The sequence below is a fragment of the Mus pahari genome, chromosome 1, assembly GCF_900095145.1.
Source record: "Mus pahari chromosome 1, PAHARI_EIJ_v1.1, whole genome shotgun sequence".
Taxonomy (NCBI): Eukaryota; Metazoa; Chordata; class Mammalia; order Rodentia; family Muridae; genus Mus; species Mus pahari.
This window is the reverse complement of record NC_034590.1, coordinates 75,784,267-75,804,382: the sequence shown is the minus strand read 5'-3', so window position 1 is coordinate 75,804,382 and position 20,116 is coordinate 75,784,267. Positions and strand designations below refer to the sequence as shown.

The 20,116-nt window shown below is 48.2% G+C and overlaps 1 protein-coding gene across 1 annotated transcript in view; it reads left to right on the top strand.

The window, feature by feature from the left end:
* The first annotated feature begins 6,524 nt into the window (after positions 1-6,524).
* Positions 6,525-20,116, top strand: part of Apbb1 (amyloid beta precursor protein binding family B member 1) — a 23,345-nt gene continuing 9,753 nt past the window's right edge. The window contains exons 1-4 of the mRNA XM_021199489.2: positions 6,525-6,637; positions 13,261-13,995; positions 19,733-19,908; positions 20,002-20,116. Of these exons, the coding sequence (XP_021055148.1) occupies positions 13,275-13,995; positions 19,733-19,908; positions 20,002-20,116 (1,012 nt within the window). The 5' untranslated portion in view covers positions 6,525-6,637; positions 13,261-13,274. The remainder of the gene's footprint in view (positions 6,638-13,260; positions 13,996-19,732; positions 19,909-20,001) is intronic.

Genomic DNA, 20,116 nt, shown 5'->3' with positions numbered 1-20,116 from the left:
CCTCCTCCTCCTCCTCCTCCTCCTCTATTCAGACTGGCATCATTGTCAGCAGGTGTCTGCCAAGCTTATACTGTGCTTGACAGTTCCAGGAAAATCACTGGACCTGATTTCTATGTTCTTCTTTGGTCATGCTGCCATCTCTGAATTGGTCACTATGGGAGACTGGTTCTGAGTTTGGAGTCTACATGAAGTGGGTTGTGGGACTGTGGGACTAAGACCCCATATAAATAAAGAACAGGAAGGGTGGGTCTCTAAAGCAACCCTTTCCCAGACAGGGTCTCATAACTGAGTGTAGGAGTACTGGAAAATGTGCTACTAGTAACATGTAGTAAACAGGAGTGGGGTTTCTGGGTTTGATGCAGTTTCTGTTTTTAGTTAGTTTGTTTGTTTATGTGGGGTCTGGATAGATGGGTCGGCAGTTAAGAGCACGCAATACTTTCACAGAGTTCAGACCCTGAACCTACGTCAGGCAGCTCACAACTACAGGCATGCAAAGCTCCCTTCTGACCTTAATCCTTTCCCAGTACACACAAATAAAAGTAAATAAATCTTTTTTAAATGTGGACCAGATGTGGTGGTGCATATCTTTAATCCCTGCACTAGGGAGATAAAGACAGCTGGATCTCTGAGTTCAAAGCTAGCTTGGTTTACAGAATGAGTTCCAAGAAAGCCAGCACTACAGAGAAAAACCCTGTCACCCCAAAACAAAACCCAAAGTATCATATGTGTCTGTGTAAGTGTATGTCTCATGTACACGTCTCATGTACATGGCTATGCATAGAGGCCAGATGAGTAGGGTCCCCTGGAGCCAGAATGACAAGAGCTGCGAGCATCCCAACATGAATTCTGGGAACCAAACCATTGTCTTTTTGCAGAAGCAGCAAACGTTCTTAACTACTAAGAAAGACATCTCTCTAGACATTCTCTCCCTATTTTTTTTTTTTTTTTTTTTTTTAGTTTTTAAATTTATAAAAAAAAATTTTTTTTATCAGTGTCTGGATATGTATCCCAGACTGGCTTCCAAAGTGAGATCCTCCTGCCTCTGTCTCCCAAAAAGCTATGTTTTTAGTTTCTTGAGGAATCTCCATGCCACAAAACCAGAATCTGTAAATTTAAAAAAAGAAAAAGATTTATTTTTTGCACATAAGGGTGTTTTGGATACATGTGTCTGTGCACCACATGCATGCAGTGCCCGCAGAGACCAGAAGAGGGCATCAGATCCCCTGAAACTGGAGTTACAGACAGTTGTGAGACACTGTGGGTCCTGGGGGTTCACTAGTTAAGCAGCCAGCACTCTTAATAGCTGAGCCATCTCTCCAGTCTCCCAAACCAAACTCCATCCTCCAATCATTTTCCAGTTGCTACCTCCTGTTTCTTCCGAGCGTCTCACATGGAGGACCTTCATTTACGTACCCACCTACTTTCTGTTTGCTTAGTTCATCACTCTGGGCACCTCAGTTTTCTGCTGATGTGGATCAGACTATGGGGGTTCACGACCTTCACCATGCTGAATTCAAAGAATGCTGTTTTTCCTTTGACCTTATTGGAAATCTTTGCAGCGGTTGATGCTGTCGACCGTTTAATAGTCCTTGAATTCCTTGGATCTTATCCATGATGTTACTTTCTCTCAATTCCTCTCTTACTCTCAAGTTTCTTCTTGGCTTCCTTTCCTTTCCTGCCCTGTCCTTTCCCTTGCTGGCTCTCTAAGCCCTGGCATTTCTCAGGTTCAGGTCTCAGGCCTTTGTCTTTTTGCTTTAGTGCTGTTGTGGGTTAGGACTTCTTTTTGTTTGGCTGTTTTCAGCTTTTTGAGTCAGGGTTTCTCTGTGTAGCCCTGGCTGTCCTGGAACTCACTCTGCAGACCAGGCTGGCCTACAACTCACAGAGATCCTCCTGGCACCGCCTCCTGAATGTTGGATTAAAAGTGTGCCCCACCACCACCTGGCTAGGATAGTTCTATTGAAGTGTCTTAAGGAAATTCTTGCCAGGTCTGGAATCTGGTTTCTGAATTCCACCTCCGCAAGAATATTTTATTCTATAGATTTTCTAAATAAAGGATACCACCTAGTAATGCTGGAGTTTATTACCTCAAATTTTTAAAAAGGATATTTTTAAAGAAAAAGTGTAATGTAAAATCAACATTTCAATGAGCGGTGGTGATGCACGCCTTTAATCCCAGAATTTGGGAAGCAGCTGCAGGTAGATCTCTGTGAGGCTGAGGCCAGCCTGGTCTACAGAGTGAGCTCCAGGGCAACTACACAGAGAAACCCTTTCTTGGGGAAAAAAAACAACAACAAAACAAACAAACAAACAAAACCCCTAATAGGATGAGAGAGAAGGGCAGAGAAAGGGAGACACATACTGATTCTGTGTAGGTCAGAAGGTTTTGTAAGCCTAGGAGTAGGTAAGAGATCAGGAAGACTAGCACACCAGAACACTACCTGCATGAAGCAGGCATCTCTTTCTTTTCTTATACTCTAGCTAATTAGACTATGGAAGCTTAAATGAGAAGGCCTCTCTGCCACCCCATAAGGCTCATAAAATTGAATGCTTGGTCCCCACTTCGTGGAACTGCATGGGAAGTATAAGGAGGTGTGGCTTTATTGGAGGAAGTGAATCAGTGGGACACACTCTGACGTCTTTTTGTTTTGTTTTGTTTTGTTTTGTTTTGTTTGAGACAGGGTTTCTCTGTATAGCCCTGGCTGTCCTGGAACTCACTCAGAAATCTGCCTGCCAGGCAGTGGTGGTGCACACCTTTAATCCCAGCACTTGAGAGGTAGAGGCAGGAGGATTTCTGAGTTCAAGGCCAGCCTGGTCTACAGAGTGTGAGTTCCAGCCAGGACAGCCAGGGCTACACAGAGAAACCCTGTCTCGAAAAGAAAAAGAAAAAGAAAAAGAAAAAGAAAAAGAAAAAGAAAAAGAAAAAGAAAAGAAAGAGAGAGAGAGAGAGAGAGAGAGAGAGAGAGAGAGAGAGAGAGAGAGATCCACCTGCTTCTGCCTCCCAAGTGCTAGGATTAAAGGCATGTGCCACCACTGCCCAGCACACTTTGAGGTTTTAAGACTTGATACGTTTCTGTTAATTCTCTGCCTTGTGGTTGTAGACCAAGGTAAGCTCTCAGCTAGTTCACCAGTACCATACCTGCCTGCCTCCTGCTGTGGTGGTAATGAGCTTCCATCCCCCTGGAACTGTAAGCCCCAAATAAACTCTTCCTTCTATAAATTGCCTTAGTCATGGTGTTTTATCAGAGCAACAGAAAAGTAACTAATGTGGGTTGTGGTGGCGGTGATGCACGCCTTTAATCCCGGTACTCTCAAGGCAGAGGCAGTGAATCTCTGTGAGTTTGAGGCCAGCCTGGTCTACAGAGCAACTTCTAGGACATCCAGGGCTAGAGAGAGAATCCCTGTCTTGAAAATAAACAAACAAAAAAGAAAAGAAAGAAAAAGAGAAAGAAAGAAAAATAACTAATGTATGCTTCTCATTCTCACCAGATTGTCCAAGTTTGTGATTATCTAAAAATATTTCCTGAATACCTCAGCCTCTTGTTCAATGAGATTTGAAAATTTTTTGTGGGCCATTTTAGGTGAGTGGTATCTCTGACTTTTCTCACTGGTCAAAGCAAAAATCTAGAAGTTATTTTCTGCCATGTCCTCAATCCAATGCTCAATTAATTAACTGATCACTAAATTTCTGTTTATTCTGCCTCTTGAATTTATTGAGCTTATGCAATTTTCTCCATTCCTAATCCCACTGGTGTAGTTCTTTGTCATCACATCCCACCTTAGCTACCTTAGTTACCTCCTAATTGGTCTCCACCCTTCCAACACTGACCTTCTCTCTCTTCTCCTGCAACATTCACACTCTGATGGCCTTCTTTTTTTTTTTTTTTTTTTTTAGATTTATTTATTTATTTTATGTATAGGAGTACACCATTGCTCTCTTCAGACACACCAGAAGAGGGCATCAGATCCCATCACAGATGGCTATGAGCCACCATGTGGTTGCTGGAAATTGAACTCAGGTCCTCTGGAAGAGTGGTTGGTGCTCCACTAAGCCATCTTTCCAGCCCTCTGATGATTTTCTATGTAATGTTCAGAACTGACTATAGGAGGCTCAACTTGATTTGACACTATTCATCTCCTCTGTCAGTTTTCTGTACCACCACACTTGCCTTAGTCTGTTTTCTCAGGTTACATCTAAGTACCACAGAAAGGGTATTTACTGATATTTCTAGAATCTGGGGTGTCCAAGGTCAAGGTGAACACTTTGTGAGGTTCAACTCGATGTTAGGATTCTGCGGGGGTCTAAGATAGCACAGGGTCATCTCTATGGTAAGGAAAAGGAAGTGCATAAAAGAGACGCAGACAAACTAGACCTGTTCTCCACATAACCCTATAATCCATTAAACCATGAACAGAAAAATTTATCCATAAAAGCTGAACCTTCTTGACTTCTGGTGGTCAGGGTGGGTGGGAGGGGTTGAGGCAGACTTCTGGGGTTCAGGCTGGCCTTGGTTATGGCCCTCTTGACTCACCGTGACCTTGGGTGGCCATCTTTAAACTACAGCAGTCTTTACACTCTTCCTGTACTCCTGCTACTTTGAGGACTTTTCTCCTCTTCTGTGTGACCTCTATGTCATCCTGTTCTCTCACTTAAACTTTACTTCCTGTGGGAGCCTTCCAAATCTCCTGGGCCGGAATAACCTGACACACAGTGTCCTGTGTCTCTTCCTTAAGACACCATAATTTTAATTACCTATGTGGTGTCTCTTCCCTCTTTTAATCTGTAAGCTGAATGAAAGCAGGAACTCTATTTTGCTTTCTGGGTGTTAGCACCAAGGACAGTGTCTCATACCCTATACTTATTTGCTGAGAGTGAGTGAGTGAGTGAGTGAGTGAGTGAATGAATGAATGAATGTTCTAGGTAACACTTGCTCATTTCTCAAGGATCCAGGTCAGGTGCCATGTCTTCCAGGTGGGATGCAGCTGAACCAGGTTCTTGTGGGGATCCTTATGTCTGCTTGGGATCCAACATGGTTTGTATATCTTAGGTGCTTGTCAGATCACAATGGATTCTTAGCCACAGATCAGTAACTGTACAAGATGAGTGATGGACATAGGAAGTTTTGTTACACTGTTCCATTTTTGCACATAAGTGCAAACTCCATAACAAAAAAATAATTCATATTTACCCAGGGACAAATGAAAGTATATTCAAAGACAGCTTTGAATAAGCCAGAGATTGATAAAGTGAACCTGCATTAAGATTGTGTGTGTGTGTGTACTTTTCCATTTCAGGGAAATTTTGTTTTGTTGTTGTTTGTTTGTTTGTTTTTCGAGACGGTTTCTCTTCGTAGTCCTGGCTGCCCTGGAACTCACTCTGTAAACCAGGCTGGCCTCAAACTCGCCTGCCTCTGCCTCCCACATGCTGGGACTAAAGGCATGTGTCAGCATGCCCGGCCGGGAAATTCTTTAGATGACCATAAGATGAAATAACGAATTTAGATTTGGGCACTGTTAGATTTAGATGCATCTCCAATCAGTTGTTCAGTATGTTCAGAGCCCACCGAGCCACAGCTCAGGGGACGATGCTCTTGGTGTTTCTGCCCCTCTTTGCCCTTGATGGGGGATCTGACCATCAAGACCTACCTCATTGCCTACCTAGGGCCTGCAGCGAACAGGAAAATAGCCAAGTATAGCATTTCTGGTTATTTTCCACTCAGTTCTCCACTTGGTCCTTTTCTAGAGCTAATTTCTACCCCGGGGGTGCGCGGGGTGTGTGTGTGGGGGGAGTGTTGAGGGGAGAGACCCGGCGTGGGGGGGGGCGCTGTGTCATAGCTTTATATTCAGAGGCATGGGTAGAGTGTTAAGAAATATCTCAGTTCTGGTTTAGTTTAACCACTCTGTTACTGAGGGCAAGTCGTGTTACCCTTCAGAATGTCAGCACCTGCCTCTCAAATCTGAGAACAACAATTGTGGGAGTTGCACAGCGCGGGTTTGAGGATGAATGCATGCAAATGGTTGAACATAGAGCCTGGTACAGAGTAAGCGGTCAATAAATACGCGCTATTATTATCCACAGGACGTCAGGGAGTGCTACCACAAGAGCCAGAGAGCAGCCGGCTGCCAGCCTCTTGAGGCGCAGCCACGGTCCCAGCACCCTTGTCTCTCTCCACCCCCCCCTCCTTCCCCCCTCCCTAGCGGATCAGACTCCGTGCTCTAGGCGCGTCTCCCGGCGTCGGTGCAGGACCAGGGCCCCGCAGACACGGAGGTGAGTCGATGGTGGCATGGAAGGGGAGAGCTGGGCAGGGGTCCTGGGAGCTGGGTGCAGTCGTGCGGGATAGACAGGAGGCCTGGGCCGCAGGAGGCCTGGGCCGCAGGGCTCGCGAGGGTCAAGGGTCTGCAGGGTGCGGCTGGGGCAGCTGCAGCCAGTGCAGCTCGCACTCGCTCGCTCGCTCGCGCGCCCCGCCCCGGCCAAGATGGCGCCCCTCCCCCTCCCGCGCGCGGCTCCGCCGCTCGGGGCGCGGCCCCGCGGCCTGCGCGCTCCTGGGCGGGGGATGTTGTGATGGAGAAGCTGCGGTGTTGCCGGAGCCCTGCAGCTTGAGCTACCTTCGCCACCTGGGCCTGGGGCTTCGCCGCGCAGGTAGGTGCTGCTCCGGCTCCAGCCCAGCCCCGGGAGCAGGATCCCCAGCCTCAGCAGCCCTTAACCCTTGCAGCCTCTTCTTCGGGGGAGTCCAGGTCTCCAAGCCAGGCCTGATTACCCCCCACCCAACCCCCAGCGCCGCCTTCCTAGCGCGGGCCTGCAAAATCACCCTCCGCAAGATCACTTTGGTCCTAACACCGACCGCTCCCCATAGCTTTGCTTCTTGATCCTCCAGGATGCCCGGCGGGGGGTGGGGGTGGGACGCGAGCGGGGGGGGGAGGAAGGGGAGCGAGGGGCGATAGAAGAGGGGGGAGGGGAAGTCTAATGCTGGGAAGGGGTCTTCGATCAGGGGACTTGGATCAGGATAGGAGGCAGGCCGCGTGATTCCAGACTAGAGCCCCAGGCTTGGGATCTGTCAAGCTGCATTCTGTTGTCCTCAGCGACCGAGGGGTGTGCCCTGGGACCGGCGGGGTTCCCATCTCCGCCTGACAGAAAGGCCTAGCAACGACTGACTAGAGTGCTCCTTAGGAGCAGTTTTCCCTCTCCAATTCAGATGTTATTTCCAGCCTCTTCCGAGTCGTTTGTAGGTTGCATTCTGAGCCCCTAACATCCCATTCATTTTAAAAATCCGCTCCATTCTTTCTCTGACATCCACTGAAGCTTCTGAGCAAGGTCACTGGAGCCTTCCTTGTAACCCCAATGGACCCTTGGCCGCTGCGAGCCCATTACCACTTGAGTATGTGTCAGTCTCCTTGAAGCATTTTCCTGGTTTCTCTCCTAGGTGCTGTCTACTGCTTTTAAGTCTTCATGTTCTCTTGTCTCTTCTCAGCATATGTGATGCTATTCTGGCCTGAGCTGCATTCTTTGACTCTGACCTTTCCCCTGACCATTTCTTCCATGTCTAATTCTTTAAATTTCATATATAAGCTGCTGAGTCCCAAATTTATTTGTCTGGCCCAGACCACTGCTGAAATGCAAACTCATATATACCCACCTGTCCTCCGGCATCCTTTTGAACAGTCCAACAGGAATTCCAAACCTACAGACTTCAAGGTGAATTAATTAACATCTCTTGTTCCCCTTGTACCTCACTTATGTACACATCTGTTTTTCCTTCAATCTCCCTCAATGGCATCTGTTCATTCAGTTCAGGTTATGGTCACAGTGAGATTCTGAGCAATGTTCACCCTCACCCTTCAACATCAGATTTCACCAAGGTCTGTCATGCCCACTACTTCAATATTTCTCAGGTCTGCTTATGTCACTGGAGCCCAATTGCTGTCACACTTAGTGGAGACAGCCCCCTCCCCCCCCTCTCGTTTATTCCCTCTTAGTTACACAGCACTCATAATGGTCGTTTTAAAAATGCATCCAATCATTTATTCATTCAACAAATAGGATTTGAACACCTAATATTTACAAGGCACTTCGAGAGGTACTAAAGATGTAATAAACAAGCAAACAAAAAACAGAATAGACTGGGTTCTCGTCCACAGAGAAGCGATATCTTTGCAGGAAGTCAAATAAGAATGACATTGTAAAGATAGTCAACATCATGAAGTAAGATGCATGGTGTGCTGAGAGATCTGAAGAACAGAATCTAGGCTGGCATGGTGGCTAAGAGAGAAGGGGCCAAGGGAAGATGCTCTAAGGAGCGTTTAGCTTGAACTAGAATGTGAAGGGAGAGTTGGGAAAATGAGGCTCAGACCATGCTTATGCCTTCCAGGAATCAAAGAAAGCAGCTTAGGCTGGGCAGGTCAATGACAAGAGTTGGGGCCAGAGGGTAGGAGGACCATGGCCAGGATAGCAGGATGGTTTAGGCAATGCTTTAGATTTTGACCATAAGATCATTGACTTTGGTGCATATTATGGGTGTTAGTGGTTAGGTACAGAGTGGATAAGTCCAGAATATTGTCTCAGAATGTGATCGTTGTCTAGGAGTGGACAGCAAGGACCACACACGTATCTCTAGGATCATACAACAGAACGACAGAACAGGTGCACTGTATTCCGTGGTCCCGGATCCTGAAAGAGAATGAGACAGGACAGTAGGAATGAGAAACATGAACGAATGTATTAGCTTGAGAGGCTTCTGGGACAGCTAGATGGAGTTGTTGGGTAGGGAGTTGAAAGTTCACGTCTGGAGTTCAGACGAGGGAGCTTCAAGTTTGGAAATCATCGTTGTATAGATAGTAACTGGGTCTGTGGGCATGAGTGAATACTTGTACCGAACACAGGCCAAGGAAGAGAAAAGGGTTTAAGTAAACGCTGTGAGAAACCCAGCCTGTAATGGCTGGGAGGAAGATGAGCCAGCAAGGAAGTCTTAACAAACAGGCAAACAAAACAAAACCCCAAACGAACCGGTAGCCAGATGCATGGAAAGGAATCCAGGAATGTAGATCATGGAAGCTATGAATGCACACTGGACGAGGGGCTCCTGAGGCTAAATTCTGCTGAAAGTACACATGCTGGCCAGACAGCTATTGGGTTAAATGCCATGGGGGCCATGTGGACCTTAGTAGATGCTGTTACCAAGTCTAACTGAGAATGGAAGCAGGGTTAAAAAAAAAAAAAAAGCCAAAAGGGAAGAGAGGAAATGGCTGTAGTGAGTGTGGAGAGAAAGGAGCCCTGAGGAGCTTAGGGGGGAGGGTCAGGCCAAGAAACACTTTGATCTTACATCTAAATAGTAGGCGAAGCACTTGGTTTTAGACAAAAAGAGAAAGGACAGATTCATCCCGTTTGGATGTTTGAGGATGTTCCCCAATTAGCGACTTCCCTTTCTTCCAGGAATTGGAAAGGAAATTGAGAGACTGGGAGGACAGAGGGATGGTCCAGAAGATTGCTGCACAGGCAGGCTTCGTTCCTAGAGCTGCAGAAAGCTGAGGGTCTACTGATGTGGTGTTCTTTCTCGGTCACAGTAACTGATTTGTTCCACTAATGAAAAGTGCTTTTTGGTGGGCAGGTGCGATGATGTCAGCAGACGAAGGCGCTTAGTAGCAAACCTGATGACCTGAATTCAGTCTTCAGGCCCTACATGGTGGAGGGAGAGAACAGACTGTCTTAAGTTGTTCTCACACATACATAAGTAAATGTAAATTAAAAAAAAAAAAAAAGAAGAAAGTACTTATAGACACTAGGAATTGTCCTGGAGATTGGCGTCTACTATACAGTATGGAGTTGTGCAGTGACTCCCAAGAGTGTGACTTCCTCCAGGGGAGGAACCATTTTCTATTGTTGATACCCTTGACCATGTTTAGTGCAGTGCCTGGCATCTCGTAGGCTGTCAGGTTGGAAGACTCCTTGGCTTTGGACAGGACTCAGCTCATTGACCTATGGTGTGATGTCAGCCTTTTCAGGCTTTGTGGGCGCCTCCTTAGTCTCTACCCCAAGGCCCTGCTTAGCTTCGTGCTGTACATTTATCTTTGTGGAGGAGAGGGGTGTAGGTATACAGGAGCCACAGTGAAGATATAGAGGTATGGAGGTCAAAAGACAATTTATGGAGTTCATTTCCACCTTCCACCGTGTGGTTCCTGAGGATTGAGCTCTGTCATCTGGCTTTTTGGCAAGATCACTCATGTAATGAACCATGTTGGCCCCTTTTTATCCTCTGAGATGCCCCAAGTATGGATAACCCCAGTGAGAGAGGAGAGGTTGGATTATACTTTTTTTGAAGAAACTAGGTAGCTGGTTATCTTTTTGGCTTCAAAAAGTATGGGTGGTGACCACATTGCCTCAGGCTAGACAGCTATGTCTCAGCACTTACAACGGACTTACCCAATCTAATTTAAAATTGCCTTCTGCTCTGGTGTCCTGATGGTCAGGGCTGCCCTAAAGTCAACCTGGCTCTTCATGCACCCAGGGACACAGAACCTGCATTCTCTTCAGGTACATTCCCTAGTGTTATGAAAGCCAGTCCCAGCCTGACTTAGAAACATGGCTTTTCTCCACCATTGCCTCAGAGAGCTCATCATTCCCCATGTCCAGAGGCCCGGGGTCTCCGTGAGATGCTGCCATTGAACAGTCCATGAGCCAGGACTTCGGTTTTCATTCTTTTTCTCCCTCTTTTCACAGACCAGAGCCTTACCTGGCCAGGCTCTGTCCCATCTTCCCGGTCAGGCCACCTTTGCCCACTCTAGCCTAAGGTGACAAGCTTTCTGGGTTTCTGTTCCCAGCCAGTGCCAAGCTCCTAGATTCCTAGTTCTCCAGTGTCTGTCCCCATCACCCATGCTATCTTTCCTTACAGTGGCCATTCTGGCAGACATGTTACCCTTTATGACGATATTGTAATACTGAGTCAGACAGAGTTTCATATCTTCTGATAGCATGTGGCGCTGGGTGTTATGGAGCACAGAAAAAGGAATGGTTATTGGAAGGTAAAGAAAGTCCAGGGAAGATCGCTTAGGAGCCCTGACAGCTGAGGGAAGGTTTGAAATACAAGGAGGAGGTTCTTACAAGAAGGGGTGGATTCCAGGCTGAGGGAACAGTGTAAACAAAGACTCAGGCTTTGTTTGATGTGTTCCAGAACCTCCCATATGTCATGTGGCTGAGTATAAGGTGTGATGGGGAGGGAGGGCTGGTTTGAGAGGTGCTAGGTAGGGTTTGGCTGCAGTGGCCTCTCAGGTATCCTGTAAACTGAGCTCAGACTTTATCCTAAAAGCAGTGGTGAGCCCTTTAATTTTGTCAAGCAGGGAGTGACACAATCTGGTTTCCATTTTTGGAAAATCACTGTGGTTCTGGGTGGAGACCGAACTGCCTATTTTTTTCCCCTTCGTTTATTCCAGCGACCATGAGTTTCCTCACAGCCCAGGTGGAAACACCCTGATCAGATCAGCAGTTAGTTAAACATGAAGGTGAAGCAGACACACAGACAGAAACCTTATTTCATTTATTTTCTACAAGCATTCAGAACATTGTGCTAGATTCCCAGGTGCTAGAAATGGTAACAATGCAGGTAGTGGCTCCTGTCTCAGGATCCCTGGCCAAGCCTGAAGAAATGGGAGAGAGCCTTGCTTGGGCACCCTATAACATCTGCACTTACTCTGCATTGGGACACACTGAGGCAGTGGAGAGCCAGGGGCAGATACCTCATCTAGAGATTAAGGAGAGGGGGTATTGAGTAAGATGTTAAAGGGAAGAACTGCACAGTGGGGGTCAGAAAGAAAGACTGTGGGTTGTTGGGGACTTGTGTGCAGAGGAAGGGGTCAGTAGAAAGACAGAACTTTGAGGGGAGCCATCAGGAGGGATTGCAGTGAGAGATGAGAGTGAGTGGGAGATAGATGGTGGTTGATCAAGGGGGGACAACTCGTGTTGGGGGGGCGTGTTCCAAGGAGAGCAGGGTTCATAGAGCTCCTGAACAGGCAGGGACAGAAAATGGACAGATTGGCCTTGAGAGGAGGTTCGGGGACTGTAGGGAGGATAAGTCATACTCAGAGCCCGGTGGGGGCTGGTGAGGAAGACTACTGAGAAATGGGTGACATTGTTAACCAAGAGGTCCCCTTTCACATGTAGACTGGGAAGCGTGTGTTTGAGGTACCAAGAGCTACTGCTGAGACCGACAGATCTAAAGCACGAAATGAAGTGTTTTCTGAGAAGAGTCTAAAATGGGGTCTGGGGAGATGTGAGGGTAGGTTTGTACACTTAATGAATGGTAATTTCTTGGCCCCTGCTTCTTGCTCTGTGCCAGGACATTGCTAGAGACTGGGAACACTGTATTGAAAATAGTAACAACAACAATAGTAATAATGCAGAATTTTCACCAACATAGAACTTAGCTGGGAGGAGATCAGTAAACAAATACAAAGGCTAAATTAATGTGGTAGATGATGGTCCATGCCTGGGAAGACTGGGTTACTGAGTTGGGGAAAGGTAGCCTACAGTTTAAAAATGGATGTGTAGGAAAAGTCTTCCTCAGAGTGATCCTTGGACAATGGCCTGAAAGGCTAGAGGCTTTAGATCAGAGGCTCCTGAGGTGACCATGCCATAATCAGGGCTGGCAGGGGAGACTGGTACCCTAGGTGAGATATTTCACAGACACTGTCTATAGTCAGGATAGCCAAGAGCTGGAGCCGAAGGCCCTTCCTCTGTGACCTGCTCTCTTGGATGATGTCTGCTGGCTGGACACATCCATCATTCCTGTCTGACTAGTCCCTAGTGTAGAGTGGGCTTAGGGATGGATGTATTAGTGACTTATAATGAAGGGAACACAGCCCAGGGGGCTGGCAATGATGAGACTCCAGATAGCACCGTGGCAGTCGGTGTTTAGTATCCAAAACACTGAAGTCTGTGCAATGCTGTCTGTGTCCCTGGCACAGTGAGCCCCAGTTGGTCAAGTGGGGCGTGGGGATGCACAGAGAGCCATTGTGCAGACATCCTGCTTTTGGTAGTAAAGAGAATGCAGGCACCACGGTGCTGCTCAGAACACAAGGGAGAGGGATGGGTTGCAGAGCTGGGTCTGGCTTGTGGTGGGGGTGGGGCTGTAGGGACAGGTGTCTGGTGGGAATATAGCTCATGGCACATGGATTGGTGTTTGCTGGCTTACTGAGTTACAAGAAGATGAAGGACAGGACCTAAGTCTGGGGCAGAAACAGGAACACTCAACATGGTCTCTCCTCCCTGTCTTACAGGATCTACCAAGGCCATGTCTGTTCCATCATCCCTGAGCCAGTCGGCCATTAACGCTAACAGCCACGGAGGCCCTGCACTCAGCTTTCCCTTACCCCTGCACGCTGCCCATAACCAGCTGCTCAACGCCAAGCTGCAAGCCACAGCTGTGGTACCCAAGGACCTGCGAAGTGCTATGGGTGAGGGTAGTGTGCCTGAACCAGGCCCTGCCAATGCCAAGTGGTTAAAGGAAGGCCAGAACCAGCTTCGGAGGGCTGCCACAGCCCACCGAGACCAGAACCGAAATGTGACCTTGACCTTGGCGGAGGAGGCCAGCCAGGAGGCTGAGACAGCACCTTTGGGTCCCAAAGGCTTAATGCATCTATACTCTGAGCTGGAGCTCTCGGCCCACAATGCAGCCAACCGAGGGCTTCATGGATCCGCCTTGATCATCAACACCCAGGAACAGGGACCAGATGAAGGAGAGGAGAAGGCAGCAGGAGAGGCTGAGGAGGATGATGAAGAAGAAGAGGAAGAGGATGAGGAGGAGGACTTGTCTTCTCCTCCAGGGCTACCTGAGCCTCTGGAGAATGTGGAAGTCCCCTCTGGGTCCCAGGCCCTCACAGACGGCCCCCGGGAACATAGCAAGAGTGCTAGTCTCCTATTTGGCATGCGAAACAGTGCAGCCAGTGATGAGGACTCAAGCTGGGCCACCTTATCACAGGGCAGCCCCTCCTATGGCTCCCCGGAGGACACAGGTACCTTGTGGAGCTAGATGTGGCAATATGGGAGGGCATGGGGTCAGAAGTCTGGCTTCTCTGGACAGAGGCCAAGGCCAGCCTGAACATGAGCTGCAGAGCCTGTATCCTCAGTCCAACATACTCTCAGTCAGAGGGTGCTTGGACAGTTTGATACGTCCATGTCCATCATGCATGCCATGAAGGCTGAATCTATTCATCATGTGTGCTGTCATGGTTGATGTGTAGCGTCACTGGTCTATTGAGTGCTTACTAAGAAACTGACCCTCTGCTAAGCATTATGGCATTCAGTAATTAGAGCAACGACTCTTAGAAAGACATACTCTTTCTAAGACCATATTACAAATGATGAGAAAGAGGCCCAGGCAAGTTTAGTGGCTTCCTGAGGGTCACAGACAGTCCCAGATCATGATCAACTAAGATCAAAAGCAGATCTGAGTCTAGACCTGTGTGAGCACTGAGCCCTGTGTTACACAGCCACCAGTGCACACGGCACATGCCCTAGGGTGCATAACATGGCCTCTTTTAACAGTCACATCTACGTCCAGAGGGAGCATCCAGCATCTCCCCAAAGATGTCTGTCTGCAAAGTGTGGGGGGTTGGTTTCTGCTTATGAACCACATGCCCCATGCAGAATGCCATGCCAGCCAGTGCAAGGATGCCATGTTGCCAGGAATGAGATGCTGGCTAAAAGTTAGGGGACAAAGGAGAAGTACACTGATGCTTCCTCCTGGGGAGATGCTAGAGAACAAAGACTGAACGCTAAATGTGACCTGTTTAATAAAGTTGAAGTTCTGCATTTGGTAATGTTATAGAGAGTAGAGATTTCTCTATTGTAGCTACAGCCACAGCCCAGAAGATCTGAGGGTGGGAATATAAGAAAAGCTTCAGTTGGGGGGGGTGAAGTAAGTTAATGCTAGGTCATATGCTTAGCATGCATGATCCGGGTTCTGTGCCTGGAAGAGAGATGGGAGGCAGAGACAAGGACTTCACTTCTAAGGTACTAATAGTACCTATATCCTACAAACAGTTCCTGGTAGGGGACATACATTTCAGATACCTGAGCGCTCCACCCATCTCTTTGTTGAAAAGCCTAAGTGAATGGTTTCAAGCACATACAGAGGTGGAGACAACAGAGTAATGAGCCTGACTTATTCATCACGCAGTTTCAGTAATCATCAGTGCCTAGTGATCTCGGTGTGTCAATGTCTTATCTCCTTCTGAACCCCATCTAGGATATATATACACACACATACATTATACATATATTTTATATATAATATATATTATGTATTTTTTCTCTGTGTAACCTAGACGGACCCTACACTTGCCTTGTCTCCACCAAGCTGTCCTGGGGCTATAGGCATGAGCCACTCTGCCCATATACCCAGCCTTGTTTTGCTTATATTTATCTGCATGTTTCTGAAAGGAAAAAAAAAAGAAAAACCTCATAGAAACAAGCACTGTGATTCCTTCCTATCATCAGATGTCCATTTAATGTTAACTTCTCCCCATTGTGTGGCAAATGTCCCACTTAGCCTTTTGAAAAGAGGAGAACTATATGGATTGATATCCAGATAGTGCCACTGTGGTTATGCTTTTGTTTCGTTTTGTTTGGAATGCATGTTCATGCATGGGCAGATTAGAGGATGACTTTCGGGCGCCGGTTCTCTGCTTCTAACATGTGGGTTCAGGAGATTGAACTCGGGTCATTAGACTTGGCAGCAAGCATCTTTACCTGAAGAGCTCTCTTGCTGACCCCACCCCTCTCCTCCCCTCCCCCTCCCCTCCCTTCTTTCTTCCTTTCTTTCATTTTGGTTATGAAATCTTGTCGTTTTGGCTAACCTAGATCTCACAACGCACTATGTAGACCAAGTTGACTTCAAACTGGTGACGGTCCCCTGCCTCTCTTCTGAGTGCTGGGATTATAGGCGTGAGCTTTAAACTTATGCTCCTGGCTTTAGTTGTTTTTTTTTTTTTTTTTTTTTTTTTTTTTTTTTTTTTTTTTTGAGGACACCTCATAGGTGGTATCTTACCAAAGGTAATTGGTTCTCTTTGTGACATGTTAGTGGCTTTTGATGGCCAATGTCCCCTCCTTTGTAAAGGGAACATCTTCCGTTTTACTCAAGCTGGTTCTTTATTAGATTGAGTTTGGAGGAAAAAATATATATACATATATACATATATACATACATATATATATATATATATATACATACATATATATATATATATATATATATATATATATATATATATAAACTGAAAGTTAGATTCTAATATAAACTATCTCAGTTTCTGGATACCAGCATGCAGCAACTAATTTCTGTCTTTTCAAGAGCGTTGTGCAGGACATACGTGTATCTTAGAGCCTTGCAGCACTACAAGTTACAGCTTGCAGCCCTGGACAGGGGCTCACTGGCCAAACAGAGGCTTGGTTGTTTAGTGGCTCCTGAAGTCATCGCTGGTAGCTGTGTTCTGGTCCTTTGAGGTGGGAGGGTAGCAGAACAGAAGAACTAAGGGTATGCTGAGTGTGGCCAGTGATCTCAGGGAGGCCATGGGAGGGGCGAGAGGGGACTCAGCACAGTAGTCCTGGTGGAGTCTAGGAGTTGCTGGATGCCGGTGTTAGGCCAGCTCCACTGGGAGGAAGGTTCTTGGCTGTGTTGCTTCTGCCATGAGAACTTCAGGTGGTGGGTTTCTGCGCAGTAGAAACGGGGTAGGATGGAACAGCCGTTGGTTTCCTCCCCATTTTAGGATCTCCACGAAGCAGTTGTTGACTGAATGAACTGTGTGAATCGAGTGAATTTTGTGAATGAATGATGAATGAATGGACGTCACTACCTGTGTTGGAGTTAGAGTCTGAGCAAGGCCTTGTCCTGGACGCTGAGAATGTGTAAGAAAGGACAAAGATGTTCTTGCCCTCTCGGTACTCACAGTGGGGAAACAGGAATAGACTCACAATCAGTGATGATAAGTGGGATGGTAGAGGATCATCAGGAGGGTGCCCTGCCTGCCTGAGGGAGTCGGGAAGAGAGGGTCGGTCGTGAGAGTTCTCTTTGTGCTTGTCTGGAGGTTGAAGGTGGAGTGAACCCAAGCTGGGGAGTTGTCAGAGGCAGAAAGCTAGGGGCTCTTAGCAGCACATAAAACCTGTGGAGGGGTCTGGATTTTTGTCCTGAAGGTAATGAGAAAGCAGTTAAGAGTATTAAGCTGGAGAGTAACCCGATTAGTTTGGTGGCTCCTAAGAATCATTCAGGCTATAGTGTGCAGCCCTGTAGTGGAGACAGAAGGAAACCAGTTGAGAGGCTTCTGCAGTAATCCAGATTAAAGCATGCTGGTTGCCTGGTCTGTAGTAATGAAGTGGTGAAGGGGGGAGGAGAGGAGACAGAGCATCAGCAAAGTAGTTTGCCTGCCTAAGCCACTAAGGCATTCATGGATGAATGAAGGAAGGGCCATGGGGATATTTGGATTCACGTGAGTGCCTGCAGGAGAGTGTACGGTTGTGTTATTAGTGCATGTGTGTGGAAGCAGAGGCCCCGGGTGGGCTGTGCTTAGAGAGAGATGTGCCAAGCTCCAGAAGGGCCTCCCAGATGGTCAGAGGGGGAGGAGCTGCCCCCTCCAGGACAGATCGGAAGGACGAAGCTCTTTGAAGCAGGAAAGCACAGGCTGACAGGAATGACAGATGGATCAGTGTGTGTGTGTGCATGACTCAGTCAGGGGAAACAGTGAACTGACCCCCAGATTCCAGAAATGCCTGACTGACCACGAGGCAGGCTGTGGAGGGCAGGGGCCCTTGGGGTTAGTGTTCCTGGAAGGTTTTAGCGGCAAAGTCCTGAGGGGATCTGGGGGAAAACACATGTTTGCTGAGCCTCAGTAGAGTCAGATAGTAGAGGGTGGAGACACAGTGATGGCTGCCTAGCAGGTGGATGGGCAAAAAGAGCTCCTTCTCATTGGGTGTCTGTGGGCTTACCTCATTTGCAGGCTGAGGATGGAGAAGCACCTTATAACTCATGCTAGGTGTGGAAACACCTCGGCCTAGGCAGACCTACTCCCAGCCCCTCTGTGCCTTTAGTACCCAGCAGCCTGGATCTTGAGACTGCCTGTCCCTCAGTGCTGCCTCTTGGACCAGTCAGGATTCCTGGTTTCCTTGGTAACGGGAAGCACGTCAGCAGTCTGGGCACTCCCAGCCATCCCGGTGCTGCGGTTGCCGAGGAGACACTGCAGCCTAGCTGGGCCCTGGCAGGTGAGGGGGGTGGTGCTGGGAAGCCTCAAATCCTCCAGCTTGCTAGGGCTTAGGCCCTCAAAGACCACCCTTTAGTTGAAAGTGCTGGATAGAGTCTAGATAGGAAAAGGATCCCTGAAGGTTTGGAAGCCACACCCTGTTTATGTTGAGTCCTATAGATTCTGCAGGGCCCCAGGTAGCTGAGCTATTCCCAAGAGGCTGAGCCTCCTGGTGTTTGTAAGACTGGCTTAACTGTGGCTTTGATGTCACCACTGGAGGGTGGGGTGGAGAGTCGGGACTGGGGAGGGGAACCTGGCTAAGGAAAGAAGGGCAGAAGAGCTGGGGTCTCATGAGCTCCTCTTCCTCACCCATCTCCATCCCCCAAGGCGGTTCCCTAGTATGGTGGTCTTGGCCCCTCCCTCGAGAACTCCAGGCGGAGGAGGATCTTGCCTGGCAGACGCTCTGCCCTGGTGAGAAGGGGGTGGGATGAGCTTTTCTCTGCAGCCCAGCAGCAGGCTGTGAGCCCAGCTGGCTAGGCTAGAGGGGATGTGAGGAGGGAGGGTGGAGGCAGGAGGGGCAGGGAGTAAGCGCCATGTTCTCCCAGGACTTCTTCCTGGCTATCATCCTGCAGGACAACAGTCCAGGTGAGGGGCAGCATGGGGCTGGGTGTGATGTGGGGTGGGGCTAGCAAAGAGAGCAGAGGTGGCGGGCATATAGTCCAGGGACATGGATGGAGCGCTGTAGATCTATGAGAGGAGGGGTATATATCACAGATACGGAGTCTATGTGTGTGCATGGTGTGTGTGTGTGTGTGTGTGTGTGTGTGTGTGTGTGTGTCTAGTATCTGCACACCGGTAGCAGAAGTTGATAATATATTGTATCTGAGTGTTTCCCCACCTGCATGTGCATGTATGTACTCACATATATGTTGGGAGGTTTTGGTAATGTTGTATGTACATACCTGTTGGTAGGACTGGCATATAGAGAGCTATATATACACACATAGCTCTACACATGTGTGTAACTGGTGTTGGTATGTCTGCGTGCGCCTGAACTCACAAGCATACCTGTATGTGATGCCTTCCAGAATTTTCTGTACGCTGTGCAATTTATGGCTGCACAGGTGTGTGGTGGCGCTTACATATACTGTGGGTCGTATGCACGTGGATGTGTGGAGGATCTGGCAGTGTGTGTACCTTTTATAGCTAGATGTAGGCTATGCACGATGTGTGAGGAGGTGACCTGGGTCATTCTACTTCCTGTCCTCCCCCTTCCTCTCTGCTTTCTTCTACTCTCCATGTAGCCACAGTAGGCAGCAGCAGGGACCAGGAGGAGACCTGAGCCATGCTCCCCACTGGTGGCTCCCAATGTGGTGACTCAAGTGTCAGCTCTAGAAGCAAGCAGGAACTATAATGTCCCTTTCCCAACTCCTTCTAATCCATGGGGTCTTGGTAAGGGGACCGGCCATCTGACTGCTTATTGGGTGGGCTGACCCTCACTGAACTTCTTACCTGGCAGATTCCTTCTGGAACCCCAACGCTTTCGAGACGGATTCCGATCTACCGGCTGGATGGATGAGGGTACAGGACACCTCAGGGACCTACTACTGGCACATCCCAACGGGGACCACCCAGTGGGAACCCCCAGGCCAGGCCTCCCCCTCACAGGGGAGCAGTCCCCAAGAAGAGTCCCAGGTGAGGCTCAATGACTTGTTCCATGCCAGGGGAGGAAGGGTCTGTCTTCTAGAACAGGGCGAAACTCCCACCCTACATCTGTTCCTCCTTCAGCTCACCTGGACTGGCTTTGCTCACCAAGAAGGCTTTGAGGAAGGAGAGTTTTGGAAGGATGAACCCAGTGAGGAGGCCCCAATGGAGTTGGGACTGAAAGACCCTGAGGAGGGGA